The 18,016-nt window shown below is 51.5% G+C and overlaps 2 protein-coding genes and 1 long non-coding RNA gene across 3 annotated transcripts in view; 1 reads left to right on the top strand and 2 right to left on the bottom strand.

Moving 5' to 3' along the window:
• FGF11 (fibroblast growth factor 11) overlaps positions 1–15,529 on the bottom strand; it is a 47,527-nt gene extending 31,998 nt beyond the window's left edge. Inside the window, exon 1 of the mRNA XM_082197902.1 lies at positions 14,894–15,529. Coding sequence (XP_082054028.1) covers positions 14,894–15,086 — 193 coding nt within the window. The 5' untranslated portion in view covers positions 15,087–15,529. The remainder of the gene's footprint in view (positions 1–14,893) is intronic.
• LOC309518142 overlaps positions 1–18,016 on the bottom strand; it is a 169,915-nt gene that overhangs the window by 100,621 nt on the left and 51,278 nt on the right. The gene's annotated exons all lie outside the window — the stretch shown is intronic.
• Positions 1–18,016, top strand: part of LOC309518103 (thialysine N-epsilon-acetyltransferase-like) — a 195,170-nt gene that overhangs the window by 75,991 nt on the left and 101,163 nt on the right. The gene's annotated exons all lie outside the window — the stretch shown is intronic.

Consider the following 18,016-nt stretch of genomic DNA (forward strand, 5'->3'; position numbering starts at 1 on the left):
TGGTGGCACCCGCCCTGCGGAACGCCCCCCCACCAGATGTCAAAGAGATAAACAACTACCTGACATTTTGGTCTCTGTGGAAGCCGCCCAGAGTGGCTGGGGAAACCTAGCCAGATGGGCGTTGTACAATAATTTTATTATTATTATTATTATTATTATTATTATTATTATTATTATTATTATTATTTCCGACAGTGGGCAGCCCATGCAACCCCTGCCGACTCTGTCTTGAAGCTGAGGAGACCCGCAGGTAGACTGCCCCTTGACATGCGGGTGCAATTGAGTGCTCTCGGAAGGGACCCCGGGAGGTCATCCATCCCAACCCCCTGCTAAAGCATCCATGACAGACCTCAGCTTAGAAAGCTCTAAGGAGGGAGGCCTCAGCAGCGCTCACTGCCAGAAAGTTTCCCCCGTATGTTGAGTTGTAATCTCCTTTCTCTTAGCTTGAAGCCGCGGGTTCGAGTCCTACCCTCCAGAGCTAGCTGTGTGTTGTCTGCACGGACCGGCAGCATCCTTCCAGGAAGCTAGGCTGGGGTCTCTCGCAGCCCTACCTGGGATTCAGGCAACGCAGATGATCCGGCCCTGAGCCCACGGCCTTTCGCTTAAGACGCAGGAACATAGACGAATACGGACATAATGTTAATAAGTCAATATTTCCCACACTGACTTGCAGAAGCTCTCCAAAATTTCAGAGGGAGGGGTGTCTCTCGTACCAGGATAGTCTGTGGCTGATTGAAGATGGGACCATTTGGGGTTTTCCCCCCTACACCTATGCCCCTAGGGGTCTATTCCATGGGTAGGCAAACTAAGGCCTGGGGGCCGGATCCAGCCCAATCGCCTTCTTAATCTGGCCCGCGGACGGTTGGGGAATCAGCGTGTTTTTACATGAGTAGAATGTGTCCTTTTATTTAAAGTGCATCTCTGGGTTATTTGTGGGGCATAGGAATTCATTCATTTGCCCCCCCAAAAAATACAGTCCGGCCCCCCACAAGGTCTGAGGGTCAGTGGACCGGCCCCCTGCCGAAAAAGTCTGCTGACCCCTGGCTCTATTCTGCAACATGTCACTGATGCAATAAGAGCGCATTAGTGCCGGGTTTATATCGCGTTTACGCTGGGCTGTCCGCACATCGTTCCGCTTTAGCAATCGCCCCGCAAGGTGCCGCCCGACGCTAGCGGCATTCTTGCGCCACAGCAAAAATACACAATGCAAAATCACAAAATGAACCGGAACGTGTGCAGTTTGAAAAAGCAATGCAGGGATGTATTGGTGTGCCCACGCAAAAGATTTTTCCAGGTGCAAATAGTTTTGAAAGGAGGATTGCAAATAACTGCCCACTAAAAGGATGTTCAAATGTGGCTTTAATCTACAGTATTTAAATACAATTCCCGCATTGCTGGGGCTGAGGCTAGGCGACCCCTTGGCCTACGATTCTACAGTTGTAATGTATAATTTTTCTAAAGTCTCAATCCAGAGTACGTGTTGTCCCGGCACGATCAATACGGAACAGAAATGACCTTTTCACACATGCAGAGAAAATATGCATCGGATGTGAGTTGAAGCCAGGACCCTGCAAATGTGAGAAAGGGGTTTTCAGAAGAGAAATCGGGAAATTGTGACCGCTCTCAAGGAAGGAAGAAGGAAGATAGGAGAGAGGGAGGGAGGGAGGGAGGGAGGAAGGGAGGAAGGGAGGAAGGAAGGGAGAAGGGAGAAGGGAGGAAGGGAGGAAGGAAGGAAGGAAGGAAGGGAGGGAGGGAGGAAGAAGGGAGGAAGGGAGGAAGAAGGGAGGAGGGAGGGAGGGAGGGAGGAGGAAAGAAGGAAGGAAGGAAGGGAGGGAGGGAGGGAGGGAAGAAGGAAGGGAGGGAGGAAGGAAGGAAGGAAGGAAGGGAGGGAGGGAGGGAGGGAGGGAGGGAGGGAGGAAAGAAGGAAGGGAGGAAGGAAGGAAGGGAGGAAGGAAGGGAGGGAGGGAGGGAGGGAGGAAAGAAGATCAGGTAACACTGCAAATTCAGCCCACGCTGAGCGAAGAAGGGGACACAGGTGTCTTGGAGCCCGGCTCCTGCGCTCCTTCCTCCAGGGCTATGATTGTGCCTCTAAATACCGGTTGCTGAACATCACAGGTGGTCAGAGCGCTCTGTTGCGTCCGTGTCCTGCTCTCTGGCTTCCTACTGAGGCAGCTGGTCGGCCGCTGCGATAACAGGATGAGGGCCAGATGGGCTGCCGGCCTGATCTAGCGAAAGGCTCTTCCGGTCTTCTTATGCCCCCGTTTTCCCTTTGAGTGGGCGAGAAACAACTCAAGAGGGAAGTTCTGGCTAAGGAGGAGGCTCTGCGCCCCGGACGGAGGCCGGGTCCCGAATTCGAATCCTGCTAGGAGAAAGATTGTGAGCTTCAGTGCAGGTCACTGGGGGCAGGTCCACACAGAGAGCCAGGGTGGGGTAGCAGGGAACCCTGGGAGAGACCAGGGTTCGAATCCTTACTCAGCCATGAAGCTCACAGCCTCTCAGCCTAACTGACCTCGCAGGGTCGTTGTGAGGATCAAATGGGGAAGGGGGGGGAACTCTGCTTGCCACCTCGATCTCCTTGAAGGAAAGGCAGGATATAGATGTAATAATAATAATAATAATAATTTTAAAGAACACACAACACATATTTCAAACACATCCAGCCTGGAAACGATGCCGTATGAGGAACGGCTAAGGGAGCTGGGCATGTTTAGCCTGGAGAAGAGGAGGTTAAGGGGTGATATGATAGCCATGTTCAAATCTATAAAAGGATGTCACATAGAGGAGAGAGAAAGGTTGTTTTCTGCTGCTCCAGAGAAGCGGACACGGAGCAATGGATCCAAACTACAAGAAAGAAGATTCCACCTAAACATTAGGAAGAACTTCCTGACAGTAAGAGCTGTTGGACAGTGGAATTTGCTGCCAAGGAGTGTGGTGGCGTCTCCTACTTTGGAGGTCTTTAAGCAGAGGCTTGACAACCATATGTCAGGAGTGTTCTGATGGTGTTTCCTGCTTGGCAGGGGGTTGGACTCGATGGCCCTTGTGGTCTCTTCCAACTCTAGGATTCTGTGATTCTATGACATCCCTTAAGCAAACTAGGATAGCACATTTAAATCTGCATCGGGTGCTGTGGGTTCGCCTTGGCCCGTACCCTAAGATGAACTGAAGGAATAAAAGGTTCCTAGTACGGGAGGCAGCGGTGGTGTAGTGGTTAGAGCGTCGGCCTAAGACCTGGGAGAGAGACCCGGGTTCAGATCCACACTCGGCCACGAAGTTTGGGGGCAGTCACGGCCTCCTCTCAGCCTATCCTAACTCAAAAGGTTGTGGCTGGGATGAAGGGAAGAAGGGAAGAACCAGCTGCGTCCCCTTGAGCTCCTCGGATGAGAAAAAGTTGGGATATTAATGCAAAACGAGAGCATGACAGGTTCTCTACCTCCCAACTAAACGGACCGGAAAAGTCCGCGACCCGAAGGAGGAGGAGGAGTATCAGGAAGAATGGAATAAATTTAATGATTATCTCGTTAAATTTGCTAAGTTCAACTAACTGAAAACAGCTTGCAGATACTTAATGGGCTAAGGATTTTATTTCTCTTAAGTGACGAATTAATATGTTCAATTCCATAAGGTGAAGATCTAAGGATGTTAATGCTTAAGTTAAATTTTATAAAAATTGGGATTTGGAAAACCGTTAAAAGGACATGCAAAGGGGAAGCGAGGAAGTCACTTAACGAAGTTAATAAGTGTCCTTTTCAATAAGGCTAGGATTTGTGTTTGTTTGTCTTGTGTGTGTTTGTTTGTTGGTTTATAATATTGTGGAAACGAATAACATTTTTGGAAAAAATAAATAAATCACCTCATAAACATCAAAAAAATAAAAATAAACACACAGCCTCGATTGAAAGTGATTCGAACCCAGGACCTTTGTCTCTCTTTCCCCGTTGGCGCTGCCGCAGAACAGACTCTCTCCTCTCTCTCTGCAGCCTTCTTCCTCCCCACACGCTTGCAAGATTTAGCAAATTAAAAGAAGGAAAAGGCTTGTAACACCCCGATTGTCACACTCCAGAACCGCCGCCTGATCTCCTCCCACTCCGAGACACATTACTCATCGAAGGAGGGTCTTACTCCACATCCGTTCCCATTTACACGGCGGCAGCCTGTCCCCGAGCCGTTTTATGCGCGAACATGTTGGTTGCCAAAGGCGCACCGGAAAACACAGAAGGGTCCGGCAGAATATTTTAGATGCCCGTCAAGTGGGGAATAGCAGGAAGCAGTGCACCGCCACGTACATTTGCTTTCACAGAATCACAGAACCCTACGGGTCGGAAGGGGACCCGAGGGTCATCTAGTCTGACCCACCCCCAGCAATGCTGTTATCGCAGGAATCGCTGACAGGTGGCCACCCAAAGTCCACCACCTTCTGAGGAGTCCCTTCCACAGTCAAACGGCTGAAATCTACCCAGCTCCACCTCTCTTTCAAATCAGAACCAGTGAAGGTCCTGTGTGAGTGCCTGGAGGCAGTTGGAGGATGGATGGCGGCTAACAGATTGAGGTTGAATCCTGACAAGACAGAAGTACAGGAGGCCCTGAAGGACCAGGTGCGCAGCCTGGGAGTCATTCTGGACTCATCGCTGTCCATGGAGGCGCAGGTCAGTTCTGTGTCCAGGGTGGCTGTTTACCAGCTCCATCTGGTACGCAGGATGAGACCCTCCCAGCCCGCAGACTGTCTGGCCAGAGTGGTGCATGCTCTGGTTATCTCCCGCTTGGACTACTGCAATGCGCTCTACGTGGGGCTACCTTTGAAGGTGACCTGGAAACCACAACTAATCCAGAATGCGGCAGCTAGACTGGGGACTGGGAGACCACATAACACTAGTCTTGAAAGACCTCCATTGGCTCCCAGTACGTTTCCGAGCACAATTCAAAGTGTTGGTGCTGACCTTTAAAGCCCTAAACAGCCTCAAAGGCCCAGTAGACCTGAAGGAGCGTCTCCACCCCCATCATTCAGCCCGGACACTGAGGTCCAGCTCCGAGGGCCTTCTAGCGGTTCCCTCCCTGCGAGAAGTGAGGTTACAGGGAACCAGGCACAGGGCCTTCTCGATAGTGGTGCCCTCCCTGTGGAACGCCCTCCCACCAGATGCCAAAGAGAACAACAACTACCAAACTTTTAGAAGACATCTGAAGGCAGCCCTCTTTAGGGAAACTTTTAATGTTATTGTATTTTAGTGTTCTGCTGGAAGCCGCCCAGAGTGGCTGGGGAAGCCCAGCCACATGGGCGGGGTATAAATAAATAAATAAATAAATAAATAAATTATTATTATTATTATTATTATTATTATTATTATTATTATTATTATTGCTAAAGTTTAACCGCAATCTCTTTTCCCGCAATTCAAATCTGGCTCCCGCATGCGCCTCAGAGCAAACTACGCTGCCTCGTCCTGAAGGCTTTCTGCATGCCGGGCGGATGAGCGACAGCCCAAGATCCTAGACCTCATCATTTTTTTTATCAACGGCTGCTTTCGAAAGACCTCATGTCGAGAATCATGCTCTGCTAAGTCAGCACTGCAGGATTTTAGGTCTCTCCAGCCTTGCCTGGAATATGAGCGGTCGGGATTTGAACCCAGGACCTTCTGCGCACGCAAAGCAGATGCTCCGAGCTTCAGCCCTCCCCCTGCAGAGAAGATGCCTGCATTGACCCACCTCTGGGGATTCGTGAGGAAGTTCAATGCAAACTCCCCCCCCCCCAAGGCAAAAAGATCGAGGTCAAAACAGGGACACAGGTTAGCAGCCAGCTAAGAGATTTTGCTTTCATGGGCTCCATGATCACTGCAGAGGGTGACAGCAGCCACGAAATTAAAAGACGCCTGCTTCTTGGGAGAAAAGCAATGACAAACCTAGACAGCATCTTAAAAAGCAGAGACACCACCTTGCCAACAAAAGTCTGTATAGTTAAAGCTATGGTTTTCCCAGTAGTGATGGATGGAAGTGAAAGCTGGACCATAAAGAAGGCTGACTGCCGAAGAATGGATGCTTTTGAATTCTGGTGCTGGAGGAGACTCTTGAGAGTCCCATGGACTGTAAGAAGATCAAACCTCTCCATTCTGAAGGAAATCAGCCCTGAGTGCTCACTGGAAGGACAGATCCTGAAGCTGAGGCCCCAATACTTTGGCCACCTCATGAGAAGAGAAGACTCCCTGGAAAAGACCCTGATCTTGGGAAAGATGGGGGGCACAAGGAGAAGGGGACGACGGAGGACGAGGTGGTGGGACAGTGTTCTCGAAGGGACCAGCATGAGTTTGACCAAACTTCGGGAGGCAGTGGAAGACAGGAGTGCCTGGCGTGCTCTGGTCCAGGGGGTCACGAAGAGTCGGACATGACTAAACGACTCAACAACAACAACAACAACAAATAGAGGCGGTTTTGTTGTGTTTCTCTCTCTGCCATAGGGCAGAAAAGAAGTCATCTTTCCCCAGAAGCAGGATGCAGACTTGGGGATTTGCAGCAACAGGGGTGAATTTATTGCAGTCCAAATGCCCCGATTTTCCAGAGACGGTCCTGGAATTGCAGAAGCCGTGTCCGTTTTCTGATCTGATCCTACAATTTCCCCGCTTCTCCTGTTCCCTCCCTTCCACGTCTCGATTAAAAGTGATGGAGACACACAAACTCTCCTGTCCTTTTTGGAAATAGAAGCCTTTGCGCTCTCTCTCTCTCTGTAGATGCAAAAGCAGACTCCTGTTTATTCCGAAAATAAAATCCCTGCACCAAAGGAAGTTGGCATATGAAGCCCTTTTGAAGGAAAAGGCCAGCAATCTGCTTTGAATTCTTTAATTGCAATGCTTCCGCAGCCAGCCTTTTTAAATAGGAAACACCGTGGAACGTTTATTATTCCTTTCTTGTAAATGGAGCCTCACGCTGTCTACTCAGAAGTAAGCACCACTGTATCCAATGGCGTTTACTCCCAGGTAACTGGGTAAAGACCAAACAGCCTTGCACTGCAATCCTAAGCGTTTAAGTCCCATTGAGTTCAATAGGATTTACTCTCCGCTATGTCCCTGATCATTCTCAAAGTTTCTATTATTATTACTACTACTACTACTACTACTATTATTATTATTATTATTATTATTATTATTATTATTATTATTATTACCACCTTGACTTTTCCCTGAAAGGGACTCAGGGCAGCTTCCAGCCAAACTTTGATTTCTTTCCACTTATTTGTTGTACACAATTGTACACAATTCCTGCCCTCGCACGTTTTTCCCCTTACAACAATCCTGTGAGGGAGGTGAGCCAGAGAAATCTTCGTTGGCTCAAGGTGACAGGTGTTAATGTGTATTTGATCTGGGAGCAGCTTTGTGATGGAGGATGAGACGTCCCTATTCTCAATGGAGAAATGTTGAAATGTCTGGAGGTGATGGGACTTTTCGTAAGATAGTGGTGCCTCGGGTTACAGACGCTTCAGGTTAGAGACGCTTCAGGTTACAGACTCCGCTAACCCAGAAATAGTACAGTGGACGCTCGGGTTGTGAACGTGATCCGTGCGGGAAGCACGTTCGCAACCCGCAGCGCCGCACCTGCGCATGCGCAGCTCGCGATTCGGCACTTCTGCACATGCGCAAAGTGCAATTTTGCACTTCTCCGCATGCGCCAAAACCTGGAAGTAACCAGTTCCAGTACTTCTGGGTTTGGCGTGGTGCGCAACCCGAAATCGCACAACCCAAAGCATCTGTAACCCGAGGTATGACTGTACCTCGGGTTAGGAACTTTGCTTCAGGATGAGAACAGAAAATGTGTGGCGGCGGCAGCAGGAGGCTCCATTAGCTAAAGTGGTACCTCAAGTTAAGAACAGACCTCCAGAATGAATTAAGTTCTTAACCCGAGGTACCACTGTATGGCACCCTGTCCGAGGCCAAGACTGGACTGTCTCAATTCTGCGCCACCTCGGTTTGCCCATACCACTCTGAATCTGGTGCTGAGTGCGAATTCTGCAGCCCAGCCTCTTCCGCAGGTTCCGGAAAGGGCAGAGAAGTCCCAAGGCTGGGTGCGCGTGCCTGCACGGCCTCTGAGCCCTCCCCACAACTGGCAGAGGCAGAATCATATATACACACTCACCCAAAAATACACACGTATCATAGAATCTTGAAAGTTGCAAGGGACACCTGAGGGTCATCCAGTCTAACCCCAAGCAATGCAGAAATCTCAGCCGAAGCATCCATGACAGATGTCTGTCCGATCTCTGCTGAAAAACCTCCAAAGAAGGAGAGACCATAATCTCCCGAGGGAGACAGCTCTTACTATCAGAAAGTTATTCCTGATATTGAGTCGGAATCTTCTTCCTTGTAACTTGCAGCCACGGGTTCGAGTCCTACCCTCCCGAGCAGGAGAAAACAAGCTCGCTGCCTCTTCCATGTGGCTCTCAGGTCTCCTCTCGGTCTCCTCTTTTCCTGGCTAAACATTGCCAGCGCCTTCAACCGTTCCTCATCAGGCTTAGCTTCCAGGCCCTTGCTCATCTTGGTAGTTGAAATAACCAAATTTTCCCTCTCTGCTCCACCACTGACCTCCGCCTCCCTTTGCCTCTAAGGTCTCCCTTGTGCCGCTTTTCAGACTGTAAGCCTGCTGGGGCGGAGACCACCCCCTCGTTTTAATTTTTCATTTCTGCAAAACCCCACATGCTCCTGAGCTCAGGTCCGCAGTATGTATTTTGCTCATTCATACACCGCCCTTCGCCCGCAGATCTCAGGCCGGTTCGCCACACAAAAATACGAGATAAAAAAATAATAGGCAGGCACTTTTTATGTTCTTATATGGGTATAAAGGCCAGGAACTGTCCCTTCCCACTGGAAATCTGATTCCAGCAACCTGTGATTGGGTTTTAGCAAGCTATTACCTACGTCGTATCAGGCATATCTTTGCCATCAATGAGGACCAGTGACTTGCATGCCCTCCAATTCAGGGCTCAGCAAACTTCTTCAGCCGGGGGCCGCTCCACTGTCCCTCAGACCTTGTGGGGGGCCGGACTATATTCTTTTTTTGGGGGGGGATGAACGAATTCCTGTGCCCCACAAATAACCCAGAGGTGCATTTTAAATAAAAGGACACATTTGACTCATATAAAAATACACTGATTCTCAGACCGTCCACGGGCCGGATTTAGAAGGCGATTGGGCCGGATCCGACCCCCGGGCCTTAGTTTGCCAGTCCCGATTTTCCTGGGACAGTTCCGGAATTACAGAAGCCATCCTAGTTTCGGATTTGATCCCAAAATGTCCCTGTTTTCTTCCCCGCCTCCTCCACCTCTCAGAGAACAACTAAAAGTGGTGTGCGGCTGTCGTGTTTACACTGATAACAAATATGCACAAATACAGTGGTGCCCCGCAAGACGAATGCCTCGCAAGACGGAAAACTCGCTAGACGAAAGAGTTTTCCGTTTTGGAGGTGCTTCGCAAAACGAATCTCCTATGGGCTTGCTTCGCAAGACGACAATGTCTTGCGAGTTCCTGCTGGTCCCCCCCCCCTTTTCTAAGCTGCTAAACCGCTTATCAGCTGATCCGATCAGCAGATAAGCCGCTAATCCGTCAATGGGCTTGCTTCGCAAGACGAAAAAACCGCTAGACGAAGAGAATCACAGAACGGATTCTTTTCGTCTTGCGAGGCACCACTGTATAGGATTAGGGACACTTGGCTTACCAGCAGTACATGTGAAAAGGATCTAGGAATCTTGGTGGACCACAAGCTTATCATAAGTCCACAGTGTGATGCAACAGCAAAAAAGGCTAATGCTATTCTAGGCTACATGATGAGGTCTGGTGTCTAGATCAAGAGAAGCAATAATAATAATAATAATAATAATAATAATAATAATAATAATTTATTTATACCCCACCCATCTGCCTGGGCTTCCCCAGCCACTCTGGGCAGCTTTCAACAAAATATTAAAATAGTAATGCATCGAACATTAAAAGCTTCCCTAAACAGGGCTGCCTTCAGATGTCTTCTAAAAGTCTGGTAGTTGTCGTTCTCTTTGACATCTGGTGGGAGGGCGTTCCACAGGGTGGGGGCCACCACCGAGAAGGCCCTCCGCCTGGTTCCTTGTATCTTGGCTTCTCACAGGGAGGGAACCGCCAGAAGGCCCTCGGAGCTGGACCTCAATATCCGGGCTGGATGATGGGGGTGGAGATGCTCCTTCAGGTCTACTGGGCCTTTGAGGCCGTTTAGAGCTTTCAAGGTCAGCACCAACACTTTGAATTGTGCTCGGAAATGTCCCCCTTATTCTGCCTTGGTGGGATCACACTTGGAATACAGTGTCCAGTTCTGGGCGCCCCAATTTAAGAAGGGTGCCGACAATATGGAACACAGAGAGGAGGGTGACCAAGATGATGAAAGGTCTGGAAACCAAGCCATATGAAGAACAGTTGAAGGAATTAGATGGCGCTGTGGGTTAAACCACAGAGCCAAGGACTTGCTGATCGGAAGGTCGGAGGTTCGAATCCCCGCGACGGGGTGAGCTCCCGTTGCTTAGTCCCTGCTCCTGCCAACCTAGCAGTTCGAAAGCACATCAAAGTGCAAGTAGATAAATAGGTACCGCTCCAGCGGGAAGGTAAACGGCGTTTCCGTGCGCTGCTCTGGTTCGCCAGAAGCGGCTCAGTCATGCTGGCCACATGACCCGGAAGCTGTACGCCGGCTCCCTCAGTCAGTAAAGCGAGATAAGCGCCGCAACCCCAGAGTCGGCCACGACTGGACCTAATGGTCAGGGGCCCTTTACCTTTAGCCTGCTAAAGTGGAGACTGGTTAGCATCTTCAAATATCTCACGGGCTGTCACATGGAGGCTCGGCCCCGAACCAGTGGCTTCAAGTCACAAGAAGGAGATTCCAGCTAAATATCAGGAATAACTTTCTGATGGGAAGAGCTGCTCAACAGTGGAACGGTCTCCCTCGGGAAGTGATGGACTCTTCTTCGTCTGAGGTTTTAAAGCAGAGATTAGATGGCCGCCTGTCATGTATGATCTAGCTGAGATTTCTGCAATGCAGAGGGTTAGAATAGACAGCCCCTGGTTTCCCTTCCAATCCTACAATCCCACAATTCTCTGATTCCAGCTAGGATACGCGTCTTTACGCCGGCTTTTGACACCCGAGGTTGACGTTTTAAAAACCCAATATTAAACTGTGTCTAATATTGAGCGTTAATACCCTGGGACCTTGAGGGTCAAGGGCAAGCAATTAGTAATAATAACCCTTTCCCATTTTTTTGCAAAATGTCTGCTGCACGGCTGGCTGTCCTTTTGAAAAATTAATCCCTCTTTGTGGTTTTAACTCTTGTTTTAATGACGAGTTACGCGAAGGCTCCTTACACGTCTCGAAGATGGGTGCAAAGGTTTTAAGATATAAGGCGTGCGATTAAACGGAGAACAGAGGAGGAAACACCTTTTAAAAGAAGAAGGAAGATAATGAGAAAAACAAGACGCTCGTCTGCCACAAAGTTCCAGGGAGAGATCCGCGGTTCCTGGATGTGGAGGCCTGCATAGCCTGTCACTCTGTCATTCGCCAAGACATTTGAAGGACAAAATTGGAGAGAGGGGAGGGGGCTTCAGGGTGGCGGAGGGGAGACAGCGATTCTCTTTCGTATCCGGCTGTTGCAATTCCCCATAAAATACCCCCTTCTCTTTCTTTCTCTCTTTCTCTCTCTCTTTCTCTTTCTGTCTCTGTGCTGTCTTTTGAAATCCACCCGTTTCCAAAGAGGAACGCAGTGACTTGTCAAATGTTCAGCTGGGTGGGGCGTCTGTGTGTGTGGAAAACGGCCACAGGGAACCCGGCTTTTCCGTAGAGAAGAGTCTATATTCTTTGGGGGAAACGGCAGGTTCCGGCCCAAGGTATCCGTGGGGTGTCCCAGCCAGGCGGACCCCCCCGCCATTGGCACAGCCCCACGGGCATCGAAACGGGGGCACGAAACAGAGCGGAAGGATGGAAGAGATAGTCCTCTGTGGGGTCAGATCTCTGCGCTTAGCTCTGCGGTTCCGTTTTGAGATTTCTACTATCCTTTTCCAGGGGAGATTTTTGCACCCTGAGCCGGGGAGAAGGGGTGCAAACGCCCCAGCGACCCCCACTCAGCTGCCCCTAAGGTACCCAGGAAACGCCGCAAACTAGGGGTCACCCAGGCACACAGATTTTGAGGGAAGGAGCGGTCTCGGTGGCGCGTCCATTAATGTGGACAAGGACCCTCGAGGCTTTTCTTCAGAGGCCAGCATGACTGACAAACTCCCTCGAGGGAACGAGGTTTTGGGGGAATTGCTAAACAACACAGCCTTAAGCCATCTCAAGCGTCAAATTCCTGCTCAACTATTTGCCTGGAAGGAAGTCCCATTCAACTCATTTCTGAGGCCGTTTTGTGATTCTCAAACTTTCGGGCGTTTTCCTCCTCCCTCCCCACAACGTCTAAAAACACCTTATGGCGAAATAATTCGCTTTAGCGGCAGAATCCACGCAGAGCTTTTGAGTGTCGAGTGAGGGGCCACGCTTCCCATCAGGCCCAGGAACCCGGATCAATAACGTTTAGTACAACCTGGAAATAGGAGGCGAGGCAGGGAGACGGATGAGGCCACTGGCCCTTGAGATCATTCAGTCTGGCCCTCTGCAATGCAGAGCTTGCCACCCAAATCTTTTCCTTTGCCACTGGCTGGCCTAGGAAGTGACCTGGTCCTAAATTAAGACCACTGGAGAGGGTTCCTCTACAGCCCTACCTGGCGATGCTGTCAGGATTTGAACCCAGCACCTTCCGAGTGTGGAATCCGGGCTCTGCCACCGAGCCCCTTACAGACCCTTTCCATATCCAGCCCAGTGGCTTCATTCCTCTGCTTGAGCTTTTGAAATAGAAATTAAGGACTGTGGCCGCCCGCTGTAGCCACTAGGGAAGACAGCCTGCCTCCCCTTGCCCCCTGCCTGGGGGTCAGTATCCTTTCCTGAACAGGCCAGGAGGAAGAGGTCTATATAGACACGACCACTTAGGCTAATAATAAGCCTTCATTATAATCCCCCATAGTGTTTTGAGAATAAGCAAATATAGGATTTCACATTTGGGCATGATAAACCCTCGGATTCCAGGACTTGCCAGCTGCGGTTTCATTTAGAGACCTTTAAAATTAATGGGCTATCTTTTTCCAAAAGCCGTAAAAACCCAAACGGGGTGTCGTTCCGTATTCTACAGAGCATCGCGGCTCGTTTATTCGGATTTCCACACACCGGGTCCTGCTGTTCAGCCCTGAAAGCAGCCGCCTTGATCAAACAGCCGGACAGGGCCTCTGACCATGCGCAGAGTGCTGCAAACCCAGGAATCTCAGCTCTAAGTCTGGACATTGCCCCATCTTATTTCAGACAGATAGTTTCAGGGAGAGATTTTTGGACCACAAGCCCTGACCACTGGTCATGCTGGTTAGAGTGGGTGGGGACTGGAATACGGCAATTCCCCCCACCGCTGAGGTTTAAAGGCCCGGACTTGGTGACCCACAGTTGTGGCGGTTTCAGAAACAGCTGCAAATAATTGTTACTACGGATTCAAAAGCTTGCTAACTTTCTTCAGGCAGGGAAGACGAACCAAAAGATCGATCCTTCGGAAAACTCGACAACAGAAGCCAAAACATTTCCCAGTAGGAAATAGTTTGACGAACTTTAAGCTGCAAAAACCAGCACCGAAATTATTTAGTTCTTCAAAATTACCCGCCCACCTTTGCAGGGACTCCTTCGCACATTCCACTGTCCCGTACGTCTGTAGGGTATAAACTTGCCTGCTATTTATTTCCAGGTTCAGATGGACCAGTTAAAAGTAAAATAAATTTGTACTTTAATAACATTTTCAGCCAACAGGGGGCACCAGACACCCCACTCCATAGAAGCCCCTCCAAGGTGCGCCAGAAATTTGTGGGTTTATACATTCGATGTGTGCCTTTTTAACCTAGGTTTCTAGCCCTCAAGAGACTGAACAGGCTTTTTCCTGCAGCAATGAGTCCCACAGCTATCCAAGAGATCGAAGAAACAGAAGATCACCCCACTGCAGAGCAGCGCCCCCTACTGCTGACCCAGAGGAGACAACGCTTCCATCAAGCCGCTTAACCAACGCCCCCTGCAGGAGACCCATGGAAGTGCAAGGTTGAAAACAGCGCCTCCTGCTGTTGAACCCAGGGCCCTGCAACTCACAAAGGACAGTCCATATTTACAACAAACATGCGAAGCCGTCAACCCTGGGATATATATTTGGGGTACCGCCCAGTCCTGTGGAAACGGAAGCCCTCCCCTCGCCCCGCCACAAGCTGTCTGCATTAACCGCAATGGGACGGCGCCCCTGCTGTTGACCTCCAGGCACTGCAGTGTGCAGATAACGCACCCCCCAACAGATTTTGGGGAGCGAGGGTCCTGTCGCTGCAGGGCTTTGGAGCAGAAGAACACACAGCAGGCTGTGATTTGTGTGTTTCAAAGGCATTTGTATCACACACCTATCCAGAGCCTTGGCCCAGCCAGTTCAACGTTGCCAGCACTGGCTGGCAGCGTCTCTCCAGGATTTCGAGCCAGGATCTGACCGAACCCTTCCACCTTCTGCACTCCAAGCAGTTGCTCCGCCGCCCAGCTACAACCTTTCATTTACAAACCAAGCGTCTAGACCTCATGGCTCCCCCTTAAGACCCAGGGAAGACAGGGCCAGATAGCTCAGGACTGGCCGGCAGAAGCTCTCCACGGTTTCCAGACCCGGGCAGGCAGCATCCTTCTGCACTCGGACTCCCCGGCTGAGCCACAGCCCAGGACCCACCTCGTGCCTGCCCACCCCTCCTCCGGAGAGATCCAGGATCCGGGACCCCCTCTCCGCAAGGGGATGGAGGGGGTCGTGTAAAGTGGGGAGGGGGCGACTTACCGGGCGTTTTCTCCAGCCGCCCCTTTCTCCCCCCGCACAGTCTGACTTTGGAGATTAAAATGAGCAGTTGCTTCTGGCATAAAGACTTGGTCCCTCGAGGGCAAACCTTCCTCTGCGTGGAGACGGGCCGGCTGGCCACCGGGTCGCGGATCTCCCGTTTCTGCCGGATCAAGGAGCTGGCTAAGGCGGCCATGCCTGCCCCATCCGGAGGCGAGCAGGACTAAGGGGGCGAGGGGTTTTGGGGGGGCGAGGGGGGCGCCCCCTCCTCTCTCTCTCTCTCCCCCCCTCCTCTCCTTCCACGCCCTCCCAGGTCAAGGCGTCCCGGCGAAGATGCGCTGCGGATCCCGCCGCTCTCCGGCCGGACGGCGCGGCTGTCAATCCGACGGGGCGGCGGCGGCGGCGGGTTCGAGCCCCGCCAGCGGTTCCAAAAAAAAAAGGGAAAATCAAAAAAACTGGGTATCTCCTCCTCTTCTTTTTAGGGTGACTCCAAGGTGGAGATCGCTTCCCTCCTCCGGGGCAGCCCCGGGAAAAGGGCGCCCCCCTCCGAAAGAGAGGGGGGTCTATGCCGACGGCTGGCTCTCCCTCTCGTGCTAGGAGTGGATCCCATGACGGATCCCTCGCCGCCGCCGCCTTCGCCGGAGTGCCGTCTCCATCCCGGCTTCCGCTGCGCTTGGAGGGAGGGAGGGATGGATGGATGGATGGAGGGGGGGCGGGGAGGAGACCCCGTTGTCCTTCAGAGCTTCAGAGGTTAATTATATGTGGAGAGGGAGGGAGGGAGCGAGAAGCCCAGGGGTGGGCAGAGAGAGAGTGAGTGAGAGAGAGAGATCTCCTGGATCGAGGTGGGGGGGGGGGAGTTGATCTGGGTGTGTTATAAGGGATAGACGGAGGAGAAGAGAGCAGAACAGGGAGGGGTGTTTTCTGTCACACACCCGTGACAAAGCTCGTGGGGGGGGGCCGAGATAGTGCCCCAGTCTGTTAGGCACCCTTGGGCGTGCGGGGGGGGGGGCGCGTGGAACGGGAGAAAGTCTTTATCTTCCAGGTAGCCCCCTCCCCATATAAAGGTGTCTTTTGATTTTTTTTGGGGGGGTCCGTCTTCCTCTCCTGATGGGGGGGGGAAGACGCCCCTTTCTGTCTGCGGAAGGAAGCCGGGACTGTCCCCCCCCCCCCAAGAAGAATTAATTGAAATTAATCCGTAGCGATTGGAGACGGGGTGGTGGTGGTGGAGGGTCCGGGGTTTGGACGCGCATCGTTATGGGTGTGGGGGGGGGGTTAAAGGGTGGGGGAGACACGGGGGACACCCCAAAAGGGTTTCCCTCGCCCCCCCCCCCGCCGTGGGGTGAAGCTGAGGATGGGAATGTAATGAGTCATGGCAAGAAAATCTCCGCAAGGGTCGCGCTGACTTTGGGAAGGGACCCTGGAGGGGGGGGGTTCCCTGGTTCAGTAAGGGGTCTTGGGGTGGGAGGGGGTCTTGCAAGGACTCAGCACAAGCGACACGTGCGCCCCCCCAAAGCCCCCATTGCACCGCATGGCGGCGCATCCCATGTGGTTCAGCGCGCGATTGCCAGCAGCGCCCCCTGCAGGCGACGCGACGCGTCTCCCGTTCCCCGATAGGAGAGGAGCGGGCGCCGCCCTAGCGGAGGGTCGTATCCGCACCGCGCATTGAAAGCGCGATTGGAACACGTGTAGAGCGCGCTTGCCTTTTTTTCTCTCCCCCCCCCCTCCAGAATCCTGGAGGCTGTATTTTACCTTTCAGGGAGCTATAATTCCCAGCACCCCCTTTGGAAACTATAACTCCCAGGGTCCCACAAGGGAAGCTTTAAATGCGTGTTAGATGCGGGCAACGGGGGTTGGGGGGGTTGGTGCTTAGAGTGTCGGGGGTGCTAGAACCAGGGAGAAACCTGGGTTCGAATCCTGACTCCTGGGGTGACCTTAGGGTTGTTTGGGGGGATGAATTAATGCCTCTTGCGAGACAGCGCCCTAGGTGGGGTCAGTACACCTTTCAGACAGGTAAACCATCTCAAACAACAAAGGGGAATTTGAGCATGTGCAGAGTGGCTTTGACTCAGCTGGCTACAGAGAACAGGACTTCTCTCGAATCTCTCCTTTCTCCGCCTCAGTTTGCCTTCTGCTCAATGGGAACAATTGCTGTCCATCACAAGGATACCTATATTATCACAAGGTTACCTATCACATGGATACCACAATTGCTACCTATAAGCACGGCAACGAACAAAAACAACATTCCCACAGTATATTTTTTAAACGAAGGTCTAAACAAGGAGCCCCTGAACATGTACAGAGTTCAATTCCCATTCCCCATATGTCTCTCACCATCACTTCCAGAAAAGAGAGGGAGCGGAAAGGTGTGGTTTCTGGAACGGATTTGATCTCAGCAACACTTTAGGATTTGTGTGTGTACAAATTAACCGCACCGCACGCCCCTTAAATCACAGGCCTCCCGGTTTGCCAGGGACTAGGAGAGAGAGCCTTTACAGATCGATGGAACTGGGACAAGGACTAATGGCTGCATATTCCCACCCTGGGAGCAGTCAATAGACATGGAAATTAGGGAATCTCTCATCGGGGAGCTATAGGTCTCCAGCAGGGGGGAGAGGGAGGAGGCGGGGGGGGGGTCGCCTGTTCCCCTGCAGAGCCAAAAAGGCCCCCTCTGATTCTGAATCCATCTCTGTTTGGAATGGGGGAGGGAAGGAACAAAACTCTGGGGCAGCGAGAGGTGAGAGAAACTGGGTAGGGGGCCCCTGTCTCTGTTGCCCCCCCCTTTCACCTGGCTGCCTCCTGCCCCCTGCCCTGGATAAAATGGTAGATTCCCTCACCCCCAGGGTGATCTAGCCCAGGGCCGGATTTCGGTTTGATGAGTCCCTAAGCTACTGAAGGTAATGGGGCCCTTTCTATGTCCAGCTGTCCTTCATCAACAACAAATTGTCCCAGTTTTTTTGTGTTGAATATATGCTATATGGTCATTTATGAACCTCATAGGTATCTCAAGCCATTTGCCCATGCCAGTCCATGCAGAATGTAGGCACCCTATATATAAAGGTAAAGGGACCCCTGACCATTAGGTCCATTTGTGGCCGACTCTGGGGTTGCGGCGCTCATCTCGCT

This window comes from Podarcis vaucheri (genome assembly GCF_965113315.1).
Source record: "Podarcis vaucheri genome assembly, chromosome: 13".
In the NCBI taxonomy this organism is placed as follows: domain Eukaryota; kingdom Metazoa; phylum Chordata; class Lepidosauria; order Squamata; family Lacertidae; genus Podarcis; species Podarcis vaucheri.